General features: G+C 45.6%; 1 protein-coding gene across 4 annotated transcripts in view; it reads left to right on the forward strand.

Moving 5' to 3' along the window:
* The first annotated feature begins 415 nt into the window (after window positions 1-415).
* LOC120961651 (peroxidasin) overlaps window positions 416-25,171 on the forward strand; it is a 37,690-nt gene continuing 12,934 nt past the window's right edge. The window contains exons 1-8 of one of the 4 annotated variants that reach the window (XM_040385571.2): window positions 416-531; window positions 4,155-4,717; window positions 14,147-14,362; window positions 14,899-14,970; window positions 18,524-18,762; window positions 19,440-19,826; window positions 19,912-20,097; window positions 21,581-21,769. In XM_040385571.2, coding sequence (XP_040241505.2) covers window positions 4,506-4,717; window positions 14,147-14,362; window positions 14,899-14,970; window positions 18,524-18,762; window positions 19,440-19,826; window positions 19,912-20,097; window positions 21,581-21,769 — 1,501 coding nt within the window. In that variant the 5' untranslated portion in view covers window positions 416-531; window positions 4,155-4,505. The remainder of the gene's footprint in view (window positions 532-4,154; window positions 4,718-14,146; window positions 14,363-14,898; window positions 14,971-18,523; window positions 18,763-19,439; window positions 19,827-19,911; window positions 20,098-21,580; window positions 21,770-25,171) is intronic. The other 3 variants (XM_049606667.1, XM_040385573.2, XM_040385574.2) reach the window with 3 other exon arrangements.

Below are 25,171 nucleotides of genomic sequence, written 5' to 3' on the forward strand. Positions count from 1 at the left end.
GTGAAGCTACATCCCTGCCGCATCGGGTCAGAAGTGTCAGCATCAGTAGTCGAAAAAATGGGGGAAAAAAAAGATTGCATACCGACGCAACAACAGCGTCTGTCCGGTCGCGGCATGCCAGGAAGCCGAATCCGCACCACGTACAGCAAACCGTCAGACCGTCTGGTGTGAGTGCCTGCCGGCTGAGCTGGGCCACTCAGTTTGCCGAACCGGCTGTTGGGAACGATATCGGAGGATGAAATTGACAACAGCAGGCGACGAGATGCCGGCGTCCGCCAAACAGTGCAACGCTGCACAGGAATAGGAACTCACGCGGGAGAAACATCTTGTGAGCAGAACGGAAAACGAGAGAGAGAGAGGGAGCGCGTGTGCCACTCATTGAGCGATGCTGGAAAATGTGTACCATCTTTGGCTTCTTGCCGTCAGTTCGCTGTGAACCGATGCCAGTTGGACATCGTCGTCCGTGCGCGTGCAGTGCGAGTGCGTGTTAGTGCGTCGCGTGAAAGGTGTCACTCCCTTTCTGTCAGATTGGTAAAGTGTTGTTGTGTGTGTGTGTGCGCGTTTTTTCTATTACTGTATTCTATACTAAATCTTTAATTATTCAACGGCTCGTCTGCTTGATCCTAAAGGACAAACGGCCACATTGGACGACACAATCTCGTATAAACAGTGCATCAAAGAAAGTGACATGACCGTTAGTGCGTGCGGGGTTTAAGTAAACGATGCAGATGATTACAATTAATTGTCGCGTGTCGTGGACCACTGGTAGATTATCGCATCATCTGCGATGAGGTCCCGTAAAGTGGGGCTGTGGCATTTACAGTTTCTGTGTCAATGTCATCAATCGTGGCGCATTAGAGCATCGGTGCAGACTGTGCAACGCGCGTACCAGTCGGTGGCCGTGATTTACGTGTGAAGGAGCTGATCCTTGTCTGCGGTTTAAGCGGCTGCTGTTTGATGATAAGTAATTGGATCGGTCGCCTGGTGCATGGGAGGATTTACACGACGATTGTCTGCTAACTGCATACAAATCGGTTCGGGAATGCCGGGCTGTGCGGCTCCGATACCAAGGCAAGACAGCACCGGTCGGGATGCACTAATGGAGTGGTTTAGTGGGTGGATTAAACGGGATCAGTTGTTGAATTGATAGTGGTGGTGGCGTGCACGAGGTGCTTGGCGTGATTTGAAGTGCTCAAGCAGCTCGTTCAGACGTTGTTGGCATCATTAACTGTAATGAGTGTTGTTTAGCTGCTGAGGACGAAGAATGCAATATAAACTGTTCCGAAGGACTCTTCAGAGATTTTAGCGTAAATTGATAATGTTGTTTGATAATGAAAAGTGAACATTAAAAATAAATATGCAATTTAATTGACTCACTATCATCAATCAAAAGTGTTGAAAAACTTTGCCGATTATTTAACAAACGCAGAATATGATTTGGACAAAAACTCCATTTACAAATCTTGGATTTTGTTGCACTTTACATTTTCAAGTATATAGAGTCATGTAGTTGTGATTTAAGCTGAATTTATTTATGGTGTTAAGTGTTGTACAAGACATCTTTTTTAAAGATGCACGAAGCAAGTATATTTAAGATTAATTTGCTTGAACATTGATACTACTGTTCGTGCACAACACAACCAGATCCACTCAGTATCTCCTCACGTCCGCCCGACACTCTACGCCCCGGCAATGAATCTCGTGCGATACGTGCCCCCAATTTTATCGTTGATTGTTCATTTTTATTCAAAGCATTGTGGATAGAGGGAGTTGGCGAAAAAAAAAGGGCTTTCCCAGGCGGCCAACGTTCACTAGTTTAGCTTTGATCCTGGGCAGGCCGTTACTAGACAGCGCACGGGAATAGCGATCGGCTCCTAGAGTGGATTCTAAACAACGCATCCTTTCGTCCCGGCCTCGGTGACACACCGGCCCGGTTTGAGCTTTTATCTTTATAAGCACCGCTTCACCCGAACACCGACCCCGCCCGTTGCCTTGCGGTAACCGAACTGAAAGGGTTTGCTTTACCGGCGGCGACTGGCTTTATGTTGTTGTGGTCGTCATTCTTGTTCGGATTTAGTCATTCTTTCGCTGATTGAACATTCACCGCTCGGGCGCAAAGGAAGCTGAACCGCTTCGGATGCCGACGATTTGATGGGTTGGTTTCGGTTTAGCTTTCCCATTTGGTGGAGCTTTTTTTCTGCCTCATGCTCTCCCACCGGCTGGCTTGTTCCATCCTATCGACTGATGTTCTGATAAATCCTTGTGGTTTTGCGAAGGGTTTTTGGGGTTCAAATAGCTACAAAAAAGGGCCAACACATACTGGCAAAGCATCGCTACGCTGTATAAAATATTTCCGATGGTATTCAACTCGTTCGTAGACGTGCGGTGACTTTATTTTATGGAAGGGTCTGGTAAAATCTCTCCCAAATAGGACAAAAAACACACACACACAACGATGCGGTTTTCCCTGCCAGCCGGAAAAACTATTCCAACCACGAAGCTATTTCCAGAACTATTTTACAATCCGTTGAAACTTACAATTGTTGCGTGCAATTCCAATTAAATAAACAGCCTAGTTGTCACCAGAAAGGCGGGAACATTTCAATTACTTTGGTCTGTAGGTCTGCCTATTTTTTTGTTCAATTTCCAGTAATGGTACAGCTTGAAGCACACAGACCGTGCTATCAGGGAACGGGGGGAGCTTGGTGCATGGAAAATCGCACAAAACTTGAACCACTTTCTTGGGACGGCGATACAATTTCCGTAAGCAAACAATCCCTTCTGGTCCCTTTTTCCATGGGGGCTGCAGTCACGCCGTCCTCTAATGCATGCGCCAATACAATTACCGGCAAAGGATCTCCGGCACACTGTCCTGATGGAAATTCTGCCACCTGAACCGTCGGCAAACGGGTGCGAGGATACTGGAAGCGTGCTGGCGGCTTCAGTTTCCGGTCCGATTGGGGCTGCACCGAAACTTTGCTAATTAAAACTGAGCATCGAGAGAATGGAACGCGCCCCACACTCACACCCCCACCCCACTCAGACACCGGGTTGCCCTGGAACACTTCCTTCACGCTTGCACCGACCGGATACTGTTAGAACATTTTGCGTCAAATGAAGCGCCGGGCCCAAGAAAGGAATGGCTTGGCCTCCCTCCCTCGCAAACAGAGGGATCGTCGCAAAAAGGCTTACCACGGACACGGATCCGAACCGCCGCCAAGCTCGGAGCCCCGGAATGCCCACGGAATGGGTCGGTGTAGTGTCGGTAGCGGATTTAAACACCCGCATTTTGCACCCGATAGCGGACAAACAGAGTGCGGCCGGGCGCGAAGTACAACACCAACACAGCAGCAGGATGAAGCGAAGGAAAAGGAAAAATTGGTCAACAAAAAAATAAATAAAAAGAATCTACCACCAGACAACAATCAGGGGAAAAGTTTTCGTGCAGCTCAGGGTGTGTGTGTGTGTGTGAGTTTTTTCGCTTCTCCCTTTCGTTGTTTTGTTATTCGTTCAGAATTTCTGCAAAGAGAAAATGCAACGATGGCACGATTTTTGGGAAAGTTTGCAGCCGCATTCTAGCACGAACGACGAACCACGGTGTATTTGTAGGCTTGTTGCTAGGTGCATGGAGTCGGCCAGCATAAATGGGGAAAGTTGGGGCCTTTTCGCTCGTGTGATTGAGAGCAGCGCAGTTGCATGATGAGCGCAGCCGTAAAAATTTGCTTAATATTTGATTTGCGTTTAATGAAAAGTGGTTTCCAGCTAAGGTTTTGGCTTGTGGAATCGTGTAGTAGCTAGATAGTTTATGTTTTACTTTATAAAACTAAGATCAGTAAGCTACTGAACACAATAAGGCGAATTTGTTTTGCGAAATGCATAAATAACAGCATTAAAGCGTTAAAATTGCATACATTTAGGCTCATTTCGACAGTTGCAGTCAGTCAGTTCCATAAAAACTGCTCAGATTTGCATTTCGCATAGAAATTGTTCCGCTGAGGACTTGGTGTTTGTGAAAAAAGACAAATTGGTCAAGAGCAATACATTTCTTTAAGCCGAATTATTAATCTCCATCTGATATCCAACTCGGCTTGACAACAAGCAGAAGCAATTTTAACTTTCTCTATCGTTCTTTGCGAAATGTATTTCCGGTCAAGGTTAAGTGGTGTTGTCATAATTAAAACGCTTTAGTTGGTGGTTCAGCAAAACAAGAGTGAAAGCAAAGCAATTGTAAAGTGTGCGTGCGTGTGTGCGTGTGTGCTAGTGAGAGTGTGGGCCGTATCGGTGCACATAGAACGTTCCGGACGTTCTTGTTCTGTCGGAGCAAAGTGTCCGCGACACATGCTTATCGGTCAGCGCTAGAAACCCTCAGGGCAAAAGTCTAGAAAAGAAAGGCAAGTGTAAGTGAGTGAACGAGGAAACCGGGTGCAGTCAATCTCCACCCCGCCGCCTGTAGTCGAGCGAACGGTGAGTGAAAAAGACGTGAAGAAGTGCACCAACCGTACGCGATGGGACACGGCCACGTGCTCCGGGACCGGGTGCGGCTGATTAGCGGTAACAACGGCAGGCTGTTGCTAATTGCCACTATCGTCGCCCTGGTCGCCGGGCTGGCCGAGGGGCTCGGATGTCCGCAGAAGTGCTCCTGCCAGCAGCGAACAGTGCGATGCGTCAAACAGCAGCTCGATAAGGTTCCGGAAATGCCGCCCGATACGAGCATAATGTGAGTAGCTTCTCCTTCTCCTTCTTTTCCCCTTGTATCGCATGTTCCGCATGTGTGTTCGGATGTGGCCCAATTCCCAGACCTACAGGCTGTCGCTATATTTGGTTCTGTGCGTTTGTGTGCATTATTTTTTGGACTGATTTTCATTTCATCGTCTAGCTTAGCATTTTTGCGGTGTCTTTCCATAAATCCCATCAACAGATGCTACAGAAGTTGTTTTTTTCTGCTGTTGCTCTTTCTATTTGGTTGAGGACAGTGTTGCGACAGTGTGCCGTATCGCCGTACGCAGGTAGTGTGCGGAGTTTATGCAAATTTAACGACCCGGTCGGGTCGACCCCGAGCGGCAGTAATTTTTGTCAGTTTATATGGTTGACCCGCAGTGACAAAAGGATAAGCTTGTGGGATGTTCTTTTTTTTCGCACGCCACAGAATGTTTTATTTGCGTTACATAAGGATGCTACTTTACGCCGGCAGTGTGTCCATCTTTTTGTACCGAAAAGCATTATCAAATGTTGGTTCACACTAAATAAAAATTTGTTTCCCTTCTTGTTTAGCGATGGTTATTGCAGACTTAAAAAAGCGTTAAGAGTTAGTTTTGATGCTTCAATGTCTTCTACGCTATGATAACAACTCATCAAAAGGGTCAACCGATCCATTATTAATTATAATGTCTCATTAAAAGGAAATCCTTAAACACCAATTAGTACGGAGCAACTGTCGCCAAATACACCGCGCTTCGTCGCTCTCTCTATCTCTCTCCGGCGTACTCACTTCACCCACCAAACGTAATAGAAATGATTTCCCCTGAACCATGTTGGCAAGCTGCCCAAAATTATTAATTTTCTTTCATCAATTGCTGCATCGCGGTGGTGGGATGCCGGTAATCAGCACCGGCCCACGCTAAAAGCCACGCATCAAAACGGCGATGATTAGGGCGATAGGGTCACGAAAACCACTATGCCCTTCATCGTTTTATGCGGGTGAGGTGAGAGATTAGATTATGCGTCCCTGTAGCACAGTTCAAAACGATCGATGCTTGCAACCAATTTCCATCCATCCAGCCGCTAGTATCTTTCCCCGTGCGTTAATTGGGTAAAGCGATGGCGAATCAATTTGCCGGTCGTAAAACCAATTTGATGCAAGCGATGAAAGGCTTTTGCTGGCCGCTTGCGACCACTGAAGACAAGAAACGAAAAACAACTTATTGGAGTAATCTATTTTCGAATCGCAGTACATCTTATACCTGTACGTTCAACGTTTAAGAAAGCCATCCAAAAGTAAGGTCTTTAATGGTGCAAGCGAAGTGTGAAGGTATTCATGCTTTACGACACGCCGTGTGCCGCTGCCCGTCACGCTGCCAGTGCTGATTTATGCGTACATTTACGAGATTAGTCGTGGTCTAAGCCCGCCCACTGCCGCGTGGTGCCACGACCGTACCGAAAGGGATCGGTCTGCCCTTAACCCGAGCCGTCATCGCATCAAGAACCCTCGACTCGACCCTTTGGACCGTAGCGTGTCGACTTTTACCGGACTTAGCCCGGACTTAACTCCATAAAAATCTCATAACACCTGCAACAAATTAAACGTCCCCTGTGCTGTGCTGAAACACCGGTCGCTGAGCACAAGCCCTTCATGCTCTTGGAATTGACGTGGCTTTATGTACGTTTTTTTTTGTGCTGTGCACTCTTGGCGCTGGCGTTTGATGTTGCCGGGTGAGAGGTTTCGCCTAACAATAAAAGCGCGTCAAAGGGCAAACGATTCGAAATGCTCAAGAATGCCTTTGGTTCAGTGGGGACTGAAAGGAAGGCGATGAAGAATGTGCAATAAGAGCGCTTTGCTGTTAACATGATAGTAATGAGGGATTGAGACAGTGATAAAGCACGAGGTGGTTTTGGTTCCAGGTGGAAAAACAATTTTAAGTAAATTTGGACTTAAAATGGACTTTCAAAAAAAGTTACTTACCTTTGGATGTTCAATTTTGATTTCATTAAAAGCTAATCAGCAGCAAAGTTTCTTCGAGATCAATTAAATATTTACAGAAACTAAAGCTAAAAAACGAAACCCCTTTTGTCAGACGACCCTACGAGCTGATCTATTATGTAGCTTCCAGTGTCCATCAGGCAGAAAACACTGTTTTAAGCTTCTCGTCATGGTTGGCGCTAAATGATGCGAACATAATCCGACTCCCGTACCGTGCCTTTGGCCTTTGCAGCTCAATCGAGCATGAATGGCTAATGGAGCCGCCCGATTATTTGTAACAAAATCCACAGCCAAAGCACACTTGAATAGTTTTCGCTACTGTTTTAAGTCGATCAAAAGCCGACCCTGTCCACTTCGTTTTTCACTTGCACCGGCATCAAAGGCAAGCGTCTGCACAGAACAGCGGGTGGGAGACAATTTAATTTGCATACCCGGCAAGAGCAAGAGGGTTTTTTTCTGTTTTGTAGGCAAAGTAGAGCGACGCCTTTCGATTCTTCGCTGGTGCCATGATTTCATTAAGCTACACAAAAGACTCGCTTGGCGCCGGGATTGCTTATTTCCCCCATCTCTCGATAGCTGATATTCGAAGACACTGGCAAGCGTAACACGATGTCAGGTGAAATCGTAAACATTCATTTATCTCTGACGAAAACCGCCGGGAATATGGGAAGCTTTGTTTTTCTCCCAGGTCGTGGATCCCATTTTAGACTTAGGTACGGGATGTTGGGTCACACAGAACAACAACAAAAAAATGGCACGTTATCACACAGTTTGCGCTCGAGACGCTGAAACAAATGGCTGACTCTTGCGAAGGGTGTGATACGCTTGGGAATGACGGCAAAGCTTTCCATCTATTGTACCAGAGTGCCTTCGAGCCACCGACACGGGCCCACACGCCACCACACGGGTGACGTTGCTCTCACCTGAGAGCAATATTTATGTTTACACCCGGTGAACATTTCCCAATCTCACCACCCCATTCGCTCACGGCTGATGGAACCGTGCGGCACCGTGCACACACACCAGCAACACTGATGAAGGCTTGAACGATGATAGAACATGCTAAAAAATAATACTCATTTTGTAGCGACGCTTTGATGATGTTTGGGGATGATGTGGTAGCACGTCGCTCGTCCAGCCCTTTTAGCTTCTATTTCACCTTTTTAGGAGCCGCTCAAGCCGCTGGTTCTGCTCGCTGTCACTTGACATGTTGTAAAAAAAAAGGGGGCTCAGTTCACGGGGTAGGAAAAATGTACATTATCAGACGAATGTTCACCGTGACGTTAAGCCGATTAGTGCGGGCTCCTTGGGGCTTTACGGTTGGCATGCGTAATGGTGGTAGAATGTTACCGTGCAAAGTAATCAACGTAGGTTGCAGGTCATGCACACACACACATACATACATACATCTGCCAGTTGTTCGCTAAAATATTACTCATGATTACACTTACTTTGCGTTTTTCATTTCGCTGTTGGAGCATCTGGACAGTATGTTGTTGAAGTTAGAGAGCCATCACCGTGTGATGGAATTTTGAGTAGTTTTAATGATGAATGCTGTACTTTGAACATTTTGCAACGATGAAGATATAATGACGGACGTCAGGACGAAGTCAGTGTTACCTTTGCACAAGAAAGTTCAAGCGACGAATGAATCGCTTAATTTGGACAATTTTGTTATGTAAATTGCATAACTGTAGGCGTTTTAACACTCAATCTTCAAAGAATTGTGTAATTGATATGCAGTAACCCTTCCAAAAGGCTCTACATTATTCATAATCAATGTTTTCATGGGAAATTAAACTCTCCCGTTGTCTACATTTGCTTCATCCCTTATACATTATATTTGATATTTCCTTGATGTAGCAAATTGAGCATTAATTGCTTCGATAGTATCATACTCTGCGACCCTTTACCATGCAATCACAAATCATACCAACTCGCAAAGATCTCATCCAATGATAAATCTTGCTTATTTCCTGACTCATCAGCCCATCATCGTCTGTGGTGCTTTTTTGTGCCAAAGAACTGGGAATAATCTTTTCCACACTCAATTACTACTACAGCAAGATCCGATTTTATGGTTTCGTAAGCATCCTGTGTCTTGTGCAAGCGCCTGGTCAAGTTCTAACTGACTTTATCAGAAGAAAAAAACAACAACGTCTAGTGCCCTCCTTTTCCACCAATCTCATTTATTCTGGCCCTTGCACACTCTGTTCCAGCTTATGTTTTATTGAGCTTGAATGTTATCAGTGCTCTGAAAGTTGAACTCAACCCTACAAACGAGAAAAGAGGAGATACAGCGGCAAACAGCCGGCAAATGGTGACACGGTCATGTTTCGTACCACACCGGACAACCCCCAAAGTCCAGCACTGGACGGCGGCAAATTTAAAATCATCCCACTGTGCGCTGTCTAAACACACAGCCCTGTGTGTTGCCGGTCAGTTTCCCGCTGGGGACACAATAAATAAGAGGATAATTTTAATTACATTTACACTTTGCCGGTCCTTTCTGCCATGGTTCGATAGCGTGTCGGGCAGCACACGTAAGTGCAGGACAGAGCGAGCAGACGCACCGGCCGTGTGTTACCGAACGCGTCCCGGTCTGTGGTAATGTTTATCGGCGATGTCCTTTCGGGGGCTTGCTGTCCATATTTTCCTGGACTTTGTTGATCTGCTGGCTTGCCGTGGCAGTGGCCGTGCACAAACATGCACACAAAAACCGGTTACAAACCCGAACACTTTGGGGAAATGTGTTTGTATCCTCCCGGTTCTCAGCTCACCCTTTTACGTACACGCGCGTGTGCTCCTCTCCGTTTTGGTGGGTGGGTTTTGCTTTAAAGTAAATAAGTGAAGGTACGGGATACAGCTGGTGAGCTGTTTTTCGTACTGCACTTTGGTCTAGTGGACCTGGTGGTTACACTGGGACGTAAATAATCGAGTAAGGGTACCGCTCATTGGCCTCGATTGGTGACCCCCAGCAGCAGGGGGGTTTGTATTACCATGCGGTTTCCTTTACTGCACCTCAGCGCAGCTAGCGCTTCTTGCAATGCAATTCAGAGGTTGTTCTATTTTTTTTTACTGTTCTTCCTAACCAACCGAACGCCGGCTGGTCTGTAAGCTAATTTTTCGTTTCAGTACTTTTGCATTGGTTGGTGTTAGTGCCACTAGGGTATTGTTTCAGCTGCTGCAAACACAATCGAAAACGTTTGCTGTACTGCAAACGCAATTGAGGTTTGTTTTGCACAAGCGGCAAAGGTAAACTGTCGAGTAAAAAAAGGGAGCTGCAAAAACAAACCGTTTCCAGCAACACAGTTGTTACGAGGAAGGTTAAACAAATGCGAAAAAAAATTGTTTGATCTCATTGCTGTTTATCGAAACATATCTTTGTTTGGCTTGGCAATTTTACATTTATTTGATCTCTATAGATGAATGAACGAGTGACTTCTCATTTGAACAGTTGAAGCATTTTCTGGATGCATGAAAATTAAAACAAAAAAATTTTAAAATAGCAATTGAGCATCTGTAATGCGTATCGCATTCTATTCGTTTGAGGCATTTTTTATTCATAGTTACATAAAACTCATTTTATAGAACCATTCTTACAGTTATTAATAGAACTTTCACCTTTCACAATGTTAATGCCTACTGGATGTGACTTTCCGATTGTTCATTTTCTTTTCCAAATCCTCCCAAGATAGTCTGCATAATCCTACCAGTACACTTCAAACCACAAAAGTGGCAAAACCATGACACAACTACGGAGAATCGCTCATAAATTTCATGCCTCAGTGCGCCCAACCAAACCTCCCTCGAGATAAATATTAACAAAACGCACATCTGTATTGCACATGACGACGATCGCAGGCACAATCGCACTGATTCTCGTCTCCGTCTCGTTCCAGCTAACCCCGAGGGAGATCGGGGCGGGTGTTGCACAGCACGGGTACGATAAGTTAATTATTTATGCAAGCGTAAATTAAGTTCTAACTCTCTTTCGCACTCCCTCGCCGCCTTTGCAAAGAACCCGATCTTCCGGCGAAGCAGGGCTATCTCGCCAAACATGATGGCGCTCGCTTCCGTACGACAAACTTCACCCGCGGGAGGGAAAGGAGCTGGGGGGGGGGGGGGAGTGTTTGGCATCAATAGGATGCGGTGCCGTACATTCCCTTGGTACGCTGTACCGGAGCATCGTGAGTAATTTGTATGTCGTTCGGAAATAGCTGAAAACTTAACATCTGTGTACCCTGGAGCCAGCGCTACCCTACTAGACTCCGTATTTGCTAGCCACTTTGCTCCCACAACCTGTTTCGCTAGATAAAACGGTGTAGTGTCTAGGGGTCGTAATGAAAACGCCATCTTGTGTGAGAGTTTTCCACCTTGTGGTGCTTTGCAATGAGGGAAGGGCGAGGCATATGATATTATCATAAGATGGATCGATTTTACGAGTCGGTCTCTCAACACTGCCTGGTTACGCCAAACACTTATGAGCCCCGAGTTGGTATAATTCATCTTCGAGCCATAAACTTGTCTAGACTCGACATGTTTATGTAAGACGCGTGGAGATGGGGAGAGGGGAGAAAAAGAAGCGAGGACACATATTCTTCACATCGACAGTCCCTCCTTTCTAGCACAATAATAGCTCACAGCGCGAAACAAACGAACGTAGCGGAGAGTGTTCGAAACCTCATCCCTGCACCAGGCATAGTTCAACGACGGCAGACTATTGATGGCCATTGTGGGTAGTGGGAAAGTTCAGAGTAGTGGCATAGTTTTTGGGGCACATTCGGGCTCTCAACAATTGTTTTGACTTTTGTGAAAGTTCTTTCAAGCGCAGGAAACTCCTTTTTGCAAGAGGAGTACATCTTTCTACGCCTCGGGAAGTGGTAGTATATTTGACTCGATTCGGCAAGACATCATAAAACACTTGGAATAAACTTTCGGCAAACTCGTCGTCCAGAGTGGTGTCTATTATTTTCCAAAAATCATAAGTTATTTTCTGATCAACTTTCACGTCTAGTGGGGTCTGCCATCCCCAACGTATCCCCAACAAGCTCAAAACATTGGAATAGCCAGGGTCATTTTGCTCGAATTGTTATTTTCACACCAACCGTTGCGTTTGACTTTTCGGGGAACGACTAATAAACTGGCTTGGTCGGAGCAACTGTCGGTCAAAGAGAATCTTTTTTTGTCTTCTGTCTCCAACGAACCAAACGGGCAAACGGGAACGTCATTTTAGACAGGAATTTCAGGGCAAACTGATATTGCGTTTCAAGGAACGTGTGTTGTTTTGGTAGACGGCACGACGTGGTTATTCTTATTGTTTGTATATTGGATTGGAAATGAAATTTCAATCGGTGGCAGTTGGGGTTTAATCATAGATTGGTGCCTTTGCTCATGACAGACTTTTGGGAACAGACTTTGGACGAATTTGGGAAGAATTCATCCTCGACATACTAGGAACAAACCGAATATTAGTTTTAAAACAATAACTTTGTTATGGAGATTGCATAACTTAAGGCGTTTTTATGAAATTTCAGTTTCCTCAGGACATTGTAGCTTCAAGATCCTATCACAATATACAGGACTAGAATTTGAAAAGGATCTCATCTAAATACTTTCATTCCGATTGAATAATTACTCCGCATTCAACAGCAAAGACGGCTCCAAATCCGACTTTCCCACAAAGCAAGGGTTAAGAGGATCTGGTGGTATATTTTCTTATATCCAGTAAGTCCAATAAGCCATATTATTCAATCCAGCATTAAGAATGTATATCCCGTGGATAGCTGAAAGGAAGCCTCGATCCAGACCACATTTACAACCTTCAGTAGCAATCAGAAACAGCAGCATTACGCTCAACTCTGTCCCTCAAAGCAAACCCCAAGTCAAACTACTTGAAGATGCTCGTAAGGCACAGAATAGAGAGAGAGAAAAAAACCTCATAAAACCGGCGTTCAGTTGTTGACCTGTGGAATGCCCCATTTCTTGTGCTGAACGGTTCCATGTGGACGGGAACCACTTTAAATAACGTTAGCGCGCTTAGATTTGTCCCTGCACAGCACACGGGGGAGTTGGCAGATGAACGAATGGATGGTAGGCTGGGGAGGCGAGTTGGCAAAACTTTTGCTCCCTAAAGAACGATCCATTTCTCTTGGTTTTGGATTTGTGTAGTCGTACGTTTTATTATGTGGCGTTGCTTTCATTCTTCCGCTGCTCCATTTCGTGGGTCGCACTCGCCTTCTTCTCGGTCTGTGTGTGTGTGTGTGTGCACGATGAAAATCTTAACTTTTTCGCTTTGCTTTTCAATTCCTTCAAGCCCCGTGAACGGCCCTTTTTAGGGCGCACACACACACACACACACACACACACAGGGAGTTGCCCTTTTGTCAGGCTGCTCCAGCTGCCGCTCAACTTTTTCTCCTGCCACGAGAGAGCGAGCCAAAGAAATGAAAATATGAATATTTCGTTAGCAAAGTTAGATTTGCTTTTACTTACCGGTGAAGCACAGACTCGCTCCGGTGCAAAACCCGAAGCCAGAATAAAGTTTTTTTTCTCCACAAGATAAAGCAGGAGAATAGGAACAGCGCAAAAAGTAAAGGAGGGACTGTGTGAGAATGAGAATCAGCACACACACACACACACACACACACACACACACACACACACACACACACACACACACACACACATACAAAAAAAAACATCAACACGAACATCATCCCTTCAGTTTCAGTAGTAAGTTTGCCATGTCAGAAGGAGAAATAACGAAGGGCAAACGTCGGTGTGTGTGTGTGTGTGTGTTCTATTCAGGCTGCATTATTTTCCCATCTTCGCAAGATGATAGTCGCTTGACTTGATGTTGTTTGAATCGATCGTTTGCATTCGGAGCGGCAACGGTTTGTGAAGATTGCTTCGAATGCATGGGAGACAATCGGCACATAAATTTGCACCTGCGCTGATGACAGAAGCGAAGTGTGTTCTGTGTCGAGCAGGGGAGATGCAATCTCATTTATTTCTGTTCAAATGAACTGGCACAAGTTTGCTTCGGGGTGCTATTGTACCTTCATTTGAATTTGTTTGAAATGTTTCGTACAGATAATCAATTTCGAGGTGAAATTATGATAATCTATTGAACACACTTGGATGCTGAGTGGATGTAGATTGCTATGTTATGTAGATTGCATACTTTTAGGCGTTTTTATGATGCTGTATGTATTTTGCGTTTATTTTACACGACAAACTATACTTGAATTTAACATTTATGTCTAAATATTTACGAAGTACCTGACCCAACGCTAACACAACCATTAGAATATTTCTCTTATAGCACCAATACAAAAAAAAATCCCACAGCTTCCACTCACCTTGAAACTCTAAAACGTAATCCATCCACCCACGACGCAAAATGCTAATGATTGCAATTACCCATATTCTTTCTTTCACCCACAGCGATCTGCGGTACAACCACATCCGCGAGGTACCGACCGGTGCGTTCGACGGGCTGCAGCATTTGCATACGATCTTTCTTAACGAGAACCAGCTGACGAAAATCCACTCAGGTGCATTCCGGGACCTGCCATCGCTCAAGTATCTCTATCTCAACCGTAACCGAATCGGTACCATCGCCGCCGATGCATTCATCTCCTTGAGCCGGCTGCACAGCATGTAAGTACGCAAACATGGCCCGGGCTCGATCGATTTCTTAGCGGGCGCTTCAAGCCGAGTGACACTCATCCCGTGCTTGGTTGATGAATTTTTCACTCCAACTACGCGCAAGTATGCCGGTTTGCTCAAATCTGCCCAAAAAAAAAACGAAATTGCTGAAACGGAAATGAAAGGGCACGTTTTTGCCTCTTCCTCGTCGGTGAAAGCCGGTAACTGTGACGCGTTAACCAAAGCGCGAGTGCTAGAAAACACACTCCGGTAGAGTCGAAATCGCCTTCTGTCCCTTTTGCAGTAAGCCAGCATACTTGATGAACCACTGATTGCAAATCTATTCACCGGAGCGACGTTCTACAATTGCCTCTTATGGTTGGGATTTTTATTCTCTTTCGCATTTTCATTCCATGTTCCGATGGGGGGGGGGGGGGGAAATGGTTGCTGTCGTGCGCACAAAAATGCACCTTCCAAATGAATGTCGGTTTGTTGTGGTGGAATGCATCGAAAAACCAACCTCCTACCAATAACAAACGCACTCACAGGTACTTACACTTCAACAACCTCAGCCGACTGGAACCACAAACCTTCAGCAATATGGCCTCGCTGGAACGACTGTAAGTATACCGACAGGTGGAAGGAAGCGATTTCCTACGAAACGGCTGAACCGGTGCAGCGTGCAAATCAACCGGCTAGGCTCAATGGGATGGTGAAAATGGTAATTTTTCATCTCGTTCGAATGAGATTCGATTGCGTTGCTTGTTTTAGAGTGCTTTTGCTAACTTCGTTTATCGTTCTTAAGAATAGATCAGTGGTTTTGATCGACCACGAATAGGTCAAAGGTCGGGTTAGAGTAATCAGTTTAGTTCCAGAGCTCGAGTTTTAATTACAGACCATAAAACAAACATTTGTAGCCTTGTTGTGAATCGTTGGAATGCCATTTTTAATGTCAAAAGGCATATTTTCGCTCAACGTCTAGCGCCTCCAAAAAGCACATTATGTTAGACCGCTCGCATTAAACTGTTACAAATGACGCTAATTATTTCTAATTACACTTGCGCAACAAAAACAATCTGACTGTGTGCAGCTAGAAAACACTCCAAATCCAATATTCACTCATTCAGTGTGCTACCAATTAAACAAAACTTTGAGTTCTGTTGGCAGAAATGGTAAGCAACGAATTCGGTGCTCAGCAATAATCCGCGCAAATATGAGCCACCGAAGTACGTGTTGTGAGCTCGCGCTCATTGCATAAATCTTGTTTCCGGATTAATTAATGTAACCATTGGGCGCATAGAACGGAAGCACAGACTTTCCGCCGCACTGTCGGATAATTAATATAACGATGTCCTGGGGTGTAAGAAGCACCAGAAAGGTACGAAACATGGCTGCGGATGAATCTTTGCAGGGTGGTGAAACCATCCTAGAACGGAATGGGGTGTGTCTTTCGATTGTCTGTTGCTTTAGGCAGTTGTACAATTGCTACGGATCTTATACCAGGGGTAGAGAAAAGTCTTCAATTTGACACCTACTCCAAATTCCACGCACGAACTCCGGACGGTGGAAAATTAATTAATGAACTCAACCTTCATTTTCTGAGCAGCTTTCAAGTGCGTTCTTTATTTTGCTACCATTTGTATCCCCTCCTGTGCGTTCTCGTGTGCTGTTAGCATGTGTGCGTGTGACAATCACCTGATTGGAAACTGATTAGTTTGAAAGTAGTTTTTTCTTTCCACCGAGCAGAGCCACTCATTCTTCCACAACTTCAACCGTTAGCCGGTAGCGCTGTAGGGCATACTTTTCTTGCTTCAACTCCTGCTCCATGCTCTCGGGAGGATAAAAGTTAATCTTTTAATGGCCTGTATCTGTTCTGATACTCGTGCTTGGTTGTTTCCTCTATTGCCGGGGAAAGTTTTGCCCGGTTTTTTAATTTAAACTAAGCGCCCCGGGTACTTTAATATTAACCATTTGATTAAAACCGGAAGCATGGCAGCATCGGAAGCGAATCGTGTCTGCACAGCAACAGCAACAACAGTACGCCAATCAGCCAGCGCAGAACGCTAACATAGACGCTAGACAACAACTACATGGCCGCGCCCGAGGGCAGGTCGAAAGTGAACCAAACCCATCACAACCCGGTCGTGTCATGTTTCTTGGATATGGAAGAAAGGGCCAGAAAGCCAGAAAAAGCTGGCTAAAGAACGTGATGTGGATGGTTTCGCCTTGTCACGGACTCATCGGTTGCCGTCGGGGTGTGAGTGACGATCGGTGACAACGACATTAGAGATGTGATGCTGTGCTTCCTTCGCCCGTTTCTGGCGGGCGTTCATTGTTGAGGCGGCGGGAAAGGATCTACACCCCCGCCTTCTCCGATCGGATGGAAGGGCAGGAAGGGTGGATGGCAACAATATCCGGTCGCATGTTCGCTGATTGTTATTGTTTGTGAAACGCGCAAAGAAAATGGAGAACGACATCGACAATACCTAGCGGATGTTGCTTTGATAGTTGTACTTCCGCTCATTTTGCTGGGCAGGAAGGGATGAATCCTAACGCTGCAAAGATTGGTAGAATATCTGAACAAAACAGTGATTTTCTTGCTGTTTGTTTGAACACGCCGATTGAAATAAGATACAAGGAAAAGGTAGTCTATGCAAAAGATCGATTGGAGATATAAACACCATCTATTGCAATGAACAATTTCCATGAAAGCTGAACCTCTTTTGCAGAAAAAATGAACGATTTTTTCTTTGCAAAACTCTCTTTATTTTGTCTGGTACCCTCACTTTCAAAACAAAACACAAAAGACATCTCGATTGCCTGCTGGAGAGGAAAATAAATGAGCAAATACATACACAGACTCTCTTCTCCCGGGAAAATGTCTACTGGAAAGAAATGGAGCAAAAAAATATGAAGAAAAATCATTCAAGATTTGAAATAAGTAGAAAAGAAAGAACACTTCCAAGAAGCGGGACCTAAAAGGTTTAAGATTTTCCCATCCATTTTCCACGGAAATGGTTGCCTCTGTAGACCTCACTCACGCAGAGCCTGACCAGCCGGGCCAGACTTTGGGTTCGGCGTTGCGCTTGTATTTGTTTTGCCTCTCGTCCAGAGCGCAAATCGTCTTCGGTGCGCACTGAAGACGTGAACGGCGAAGGCGGGCAATTAAAAGCAAACACCCCGCCTCGAGTACCCACCTTTACACCGTGCCCTTCGCCGCATGCCCAGCCTATCTATCGCAGCACTGGAAGAACGATATTTACTCCGTTTTTCCTGCCGCCCATGTTTGCTCCCGTTCCGTGTGTTTGAAGCATGCTTAAAGTTCATGAACGTTTTATTCAGGAGTTTGTTTCGTTTTTGCAGTGTTTGCTTTGTACTGCTGGGAAAATGTTTTTGAACGACCCACTCTGCAGTGTTGTTACTATTTGCAGCCTGTAATTGAAAATGTTAAACTAATCGACGCTAATTGACGCAGTAGTTTTGCGCTCAATCGAAACACCACTGAACCGCTGAAACTTTTCTGTTTTGCGGGTGCGATAACGAAATAATCACTTCAATTCAAGTGAAAAAGAAAATAAGTCTAAATAGTCGATAAAGAGTGTACGATAAGTTTGATGATGCGTGAAGTATGCCTAGCTTCAGGCGCTTTTATGAAGCATGACATCATCTGCCAGAGAATTGCCTAAAGTTATGCAATTTGTTTTCCATTCCTAAATGAGTGTCAATTTTGCCTTATCATCTTCTTGCAAGGGTCGTTATTGCTTAGCATTCACAGTAGTAACAATTGAATTGGAAAAGCTCCACAACAATGACACCGTTTACTACGGACATTGTTTGTGTTTCTATCTCATGATTGCAAGACCATTAATTCTTCGCCGTAATTTTGCCACCCTTGTTTCAACACTCGAAAGCAAGCACTGGAAGTTGGTAAATTGTTTCTCCGTAACGCGAAAAGCGAACGAAAACGGCACCAAAATAATAGCGCGAGTTGATTTGCACCTGCACCAATCCAATCCCGTGGCCCCCGAAACCATCGACAGTCGCTTTCGGGACGATAAATATTGTGACAGCCTCTCGAGATAAACTGTTCCCGCTTTTAATGCTCATCGCACTTTGTCCACTCCGCCTCCAATAATCCCTCTCCCTCATCCCCCATCTCCCCCAAATCGACAGCTATTTGCACGGCAACCAAATTAAGACCATTCCGGAGGGAAGCTTCGAGCGGCTGCCGTCCCTGCGCCGGCTCCGGCTGGACGATAATGCGCTCGAGTGCGACTGCTCGCTGCTCTGGTTCGTTCGGACGATGCAGCAACCGAACCGGAAATCCCTGGTGGCCGGTGCAACCTGCGCCACGCCGCCCGCCCTCGAAGGTCAACCAATTAGCTCGATCACGGAGGAGGACTTCCACTGCGGTAAGTTGGACGGGGGAACACGGCAGACCAGCCAAACGACTTTCGTTTTATTTTCTCGCTCCGGTTTTCTCGGTGATAAACAAAGTTTTTATGTTCGTGTCCGTGCCGTGTCGTTCGTTTGTGTGAATTTCCGCAGAAAAATGGAAATTAAAATGTGTCTCATTAGGGAGTTATTCAGCATTGTGTGGCCGGGGTTTCCGGAAGATGCGAACGGGCGAGGCAGGATAAATAGTGCTAATAACTTGTTTGGCAACGACCGGGCACCTGTATTGACATGAATGAGTTCATCATTAACCTAGTTTCTTGATTTGTGCTGCACTTGATTGTCGCGATTGTGCGAGGGCAAAGGTTCGGCGGGTAGAATCGGGGCTTTCGGCGATTTAGGATTGGCTCGCCACCTCCCGGTACTCGATCCGATCCGATGATATCATTTCATTTCCTGAAACTTATCCCACCCGAAAATCTGATTAGAGCCTGAGATCCGCCAAAATCCCTCGAAAAGATGCCCCAAAAATGACCCAAGGACCCGAAATTCCGATTTAACCTTTCTGGATGCCCCAAACACCGCAGCAAAAGCGTCCCTTTTTCCATTGAGCTAACGTTTTCTTTTTGTGTTCTTTTCCTTTTTTGGGATTTCTCTCTCTCTGTACACTTCTCTCACCCCCTCACCCCTGCAGCGAAACCGGAAATTGTCGTCCAGCCGAGGGACATCGAGATAAGCTACGGCCAGACGGCCGTATTCAGCTGCAAGGCATCGGGTGACCCACGGCCGGAAATTGTCTGGCTGCAGGAGGGCAGCCCGATCCGGTCGGAATCGGACGGCCGTATAACGCTACTGCCCGACGGGTCGCTGCGCATCGACGAGATTGTGCCGGCCGACGCCGGCCAGTACGCGTGCATCGCCCGCAACAGCCTGGGGGAGTCGCGGTCACGCACCGCCAGCCTGGCAGTCAACAACGAGGTGGTCGAAAGCGAGGCGGAAGCGCCCAAGTTCCTGCGCACACCGGCCGACCCGCTCGAGCTGCTCGAGGGCGAACCAATCGTGCTGGATTGTGTCGTTACCGGTAGGTCGTAGCTGCCCCGTACCGTACCTGCCCTTACCCAATTAGACCGTGTGTGGTGTGTACGTTTGTGCGTTTCGCTTCGCAGGTGCCCCGACGCCGAGCATTCTGTGGAAATTCAATAACGAAAACATCCAGAACGGACGCATCAAGCTGTTTGGCAATGGTTCGCTGATTCTGCCCACCTCGACGCTCGATGACGGTGGCATCTATACCTGCTGTGCCGGGAACGCGCTCGGCAACATTTCGGTCAACGTGACGGTGCTGGTGAACGGTAAGTGGTGTGGACCCCCCCGGGCAGCACACTCCCCAGAGTGTACTAATTCCCAGCATCCAAACACCTGCGGTTTTTGGGGTCCGTGAATGGGCTTTGATTCACACTCGTCTTCTCGTGCCGCAGTGCATCGTTGCGTACCATCTTCTTGGTGTGGACACGAAACTCGGCCCAGCTCCGCTTTACGACTGACATCACTCTCAAGTGACGATAATCACGTTACAAAGGCAACTTTTTGAAGAGCGATAGCGTGGAGAACTCGCTGCTCGCGAGTGGAAAACAAATCGTTCCCACTTTGAGCAAACACCGCATCGGAAATGGAACCGGAGGAGTTTCAGAATGCCACATGACAACTGGTGCGGAATGTTCAACCACTTCCGAGGTTCCGCTTGGTACACGCGCGCGCGCTTGTGTGTTTGTGTGTGTGTACTCTACGTTGCGTTCAAGCATATCCGGCAGTGGGATTGGGGTAGCCCCCAAAAACCGAGCCCCGATGTTAAACTAAGCGTGCAAGACGTCTTTTGCTCGATTAAACAAATGTCTACCGCAAGTGTAATGGTTCGGTACTGTACCGCGTGTGTGTGTGTATATGGGAGGGAGCATTTTCATCTCCATGACCGCCCAGCGCTTCGGCGTACTTTCGTCTCCGTGAGTGCTTGCGAAAACTTTTTCTCCGCAACCGTTTGCCGCCAGCATACATACCTGGTTACGTACCGGCGCGACATTATTCAAGACGCGGACGCAGGATTTGCTGGTGTCGAGTTTCAGCAGCTTATGCTCGGGAGTTAGCAGAACCCATTCCGGGAATGCTTTGTGTATGTGTGGAGCTTGGTGTGCTTCACGAATGGAAATGAACTTCGGCGTAGGTGTACGATGTGAATGTCTGCTGCAGAGCTTACCATTGTTTTTGCTGCTCAATGGTGTATGGATTCTAAGGAATGAACTTTATCTCGGGCCAGCACGTTAGTGGCATCGTGACCTTTACACCGAACTCCACAAGAATTAGGGATATTAAATTCTTCATTTCTCGAAAGTTGTTCAACACGATAGTCATTTCATTCGCAATATGTTTGCCAGGAATTTCATAACTTGCTTCACCATTGAAGGTCCCGCTTTCCTTCCCAACACAGCTTTACCTCCCAATCGTCTGATCTCACCACCCCATTGCCTTGCGCTGTTCTACAAAAACCATCTTTTATTGCTTTCAACTCATCAACATCATGTCCAACGACTGTTTTTGCTCTTCAAAAAATGGATCGCAACCAACAACAAACAAAAAAAGAAAATACCATCCCGTTTTTACACACCATTCTGCACCTGTTAATTGCTTTCACATTCTTTCGAGCTGCAAACAAATGCAAACATTACACCATCGCCCTTCCCCTCCGACCCTTCAGAAACCCATCCCACATCCTAACACCGAAAACATGATGCCCGGAATGCTAATGTAACCCCGTTTTCTTGCTAACACCACGACCACCAGCTCGCCCGCTTGAACCCACCAGCTCATCCACGGCAGCATCCGCATCGGCGTCCCCGGTACCGGCGACTGTAGCTATTCCAACGACCGCACAGCCACCGAACAGTGCTACCCCGCTTTCGAAACCATCGCCCAAACCGACAGAGCTTAGCAATGCCATACCGGGGGATTCCGGGGCCGGAGAACACGAAGGTAAGTTGATCGTGTTGTGCAGGACGTTTTTGGACCACGAGCCAGGTGGAGATGGATGGCTCGTGATGTATTCAAATTATTTTTATTCACCCAAGTTGTATTGTAAAGTGCATTGTTTGAAACGCCCTTTCGAAAGCATGTGCTAGTATGAATGCTAGCATGAAAGTAGTAAGAAGAAAGAATAATTTAAACAGTAAGTTACTAATACTAAACAAAAATTCTAATAAACATCCATTATCATCATTTTTATGCCAAATAAGCATCTCAAATTGCATACCAACAGGCGTTTAGTACTAAGAATGATATAATGTAGTTTAAAACGCCTAACAGTATGCAATCTGCAGAACATTGGAATTTAAAAGCATGAAAATCTGCTCAAACACGTCTTTCTTCTGCTTCTAGTTTTGCTAAGGGGTTTGAAGTCCTTTTAAATATCCTTGATGCTGCAAACTACCTTTAGTATATGTATTTGAAGTTATACAATTGAAAACTTTTCCTTCAAAACTCGTTTAATATCTAAACGATACATCCGTTTGGTTGATATATTGGTTTTTGGTTCGTCTGAAACGTTTTCAACCAATTCTACGCGAACTATTCGTATACGTTTCAACCAGTCATGCTTTACTGGGTATTTGATGAGCTGTCACTAAATCCATTTCTGATGGGTTTGTGGTCAAATCGATTCCGCAAACAAAACGCATGTTGCGTACATATTTTTCATACGTGTGGGAGTACATTTATCCTTACAAACGTTTCAGAAAGGCAGTTGATTTGCATGAATGCGTTGTATGTGTGTGTGTGTAGGTGGATGCGCTATGATTAATATGCCCGCAATCCAACGTCTGAAGCACATTCTCGAATGACTGCAGCGCAGTACCGTCTGCCGTTTTCCACCTCCATTTGCTCATCGAAGCAAATGGACAAATCCTGACGAGCGTAATTTATACTCGAACGGATAAAGAGTGATTGATGGACGCTGACTGAGATGCTTATGATGTGTCATGCGTAGGGTAGGAATTCGTAACGCCATTTGCCATGATCGGCATGATGCAGCAAACATCTGCTGTTAGTAACGCTTTCTGGACAAGCGAAACACACCAAGTGATGCAACTGATCAAGTCAACCGGCTAATGCGATTGCATTTGATCTTCGCGCTTTGTCAGTACCATCATTACAGTTGTAGGACGAAAGAGGGATTTGCCTAGGCTTACCAATAAACATATCAATGATTAAACGTTCATTTTAAATTGTAAATATTCAATTCATTGCTACTTTTGCACGAAGTCCATAATGAGGTCAAGAAATACTCAGAATCCATACATATCAATCCATCTTCACATCACCAATAGCAAATTTGTTGCAACATTTCCAACAGCCGACATACGAAGTGCATCTCTCATTAAATATATCTAGAACCGGAACAAGCGCCTGTCGTAATTTATCACCGTGTGCCCATCGGTGCTCCAAGCGCTGTTGTTCCAAAAAGCAAGCAATGCTCCGTTGCTGATATTACCGTCTCTTTGTATATGTATCCGCTAGAGCGATACAAACAGTGTATACCTTTGCCCAGATTGAGGTTGCAGTGCTCTCAGAATTGCCGTCACAACTACGGGTTGATGATGTTTAGTCGTCTACATAGGTTGACGTTGAGCGCTTGCTGTTGCGGGTCCGAAGAGCAACACGCACCCGATCGTATGCGAAACGTTGTTAGACAATTTACGATCCAGTTCCGAACGCAGTACCCAATCGATATTTAATTAAATGCATCCATCAACCGTTCGTCGCAAGCATTCGTTTCTATGGGGAATGCGTCCGACAGTGCTGGACAGCGTCCGAAAGCTGCTGCGTTTGTGGGATGCAAACATTCCAGTTGCTTGCGCTACGTTTCTCCGAAATGTATCGCTTATTACGCTGAGGGATGTAAATTTGTCGAAATGGATGTTTGCTTTTAGAAATGTTGAAATAGTGTTAGTATTGCAGAGGTTGAACGTTGTTTAAGCAACATTCTTTTTGGATGCCAAAAACAGCAATATTTTGGCTTTATTTTTGTGTGCTACAAGGTAATTAAACAATGCATACCTTTAGGCGAAATATTCCAAGCGACAAACAAAACGCCCAAAGCTATGCAAATTCCATAACAAATTTGTCCCGTAACGCTGTAATAAGCTATTTTGTCGCTTTCGCCATGTCGCTTATCATCCACAACCATCGACCAAAACAATAAAAAAAATCTAGCGTAAAGAGAATGAGACTAAAAATGTCCTCTGCATACTTTTATCCGCTTCTTTCATCCGATCTATGCAGTCAAGCCTGCTCATCAAAAATATATACCATGTTATGAAATTAAAAACAGGCCAAAAAAGCCTTGCCCCCGAGAGAGTAAGCAAGATGAGCGCAAAACGTTTTCAAAAACATGTCCGCCTTGTCAATGATGTTATTTGTTGTCGTCGATGATGAGGATGGCGCAAAAAAAAACCCACACACCTCCCTAACGAATAAAGTCATAAAAAAGCATACAAACGGTTGATTTTGGATACGGGAAGGCCGGAAAAAAACTCACCGAACACGTAAAACAGATGATAAACATCACGTTGTCCGGTGTGTTAGCTAGCGTTTCGCCTTGAGCCACAGCGGTGTGGTGGCTCGCTTGATTGAAGGACAGCATCGGACTAGTTGACAGGGGATAGACATCATCATTCGAGAGAAACTTTTTTTCCCCATCGATCTGCACGGTACCTCACAACTATTGCACAACGCTCAAAAACAACACCTCCTCAGTTGGGACATCGGTTTTGGGGGAGCTCAAAAAATAAATAACAAGCAGCGTCACACAGTTTGCGGCCCTGCCGGCCGTGTGTCCGAGCGACATGCAAACGTCAATGGATGTTGCTATTTTTCCCGGACTGTGCAGCATTCCGTTCGGTTCCGGCAAAATTTGACGCATCCATTATCGAGAGTTTAATCAACGATCCGGTGGATAAACAGATTGTCACCATTCGGTGTGGCTTGTGGGGTAGGTGGGTTTGAATGTTGTTTGGATTTCGTATAGTTTTTTTGTGTTCCGAGTTAGAATGCCAAATGTTCAAGAATCATGATAAGAGGGAAAGAGAGATAGAGAGAGAGAGAGTGAGAGAGCTAGTGGTGCTGGTGGAATTACGCAGCAACGTTGAGCTCCATGACGAATCCCATGTGGAACACCAGCAAACTTGAACCGAATTGAAGCGAGTGGAAAGAAAAAACGGAGATGTCGGTGCATGTTGATCGTTGAAATTGCACTACTCAAACACAACATCACGGTCGTTAGGGTATCGTTTTCCGGGTTTTTGTTGTTGAGCTGAGTCTCTATTCCTGATTTGCAAAGCTTCTGGAAGGAGCAAAAAATCTAAATCGATACAGAAACGT

This window comes from Anopheles coluzzii, chromosome 2, assembly GCF_943734685.1.
Source record: "Anopheles coluzzii chromosome 2, AcolN3, whole genome shotgun sequence".
Classification (NCBI taxonomy): domain Eukaryota; kingdom Metazoa; phylum Arthropoda; class Insecta; order Diptera; family Culicidae; genus Anopheles; species Anopheles coluzzii.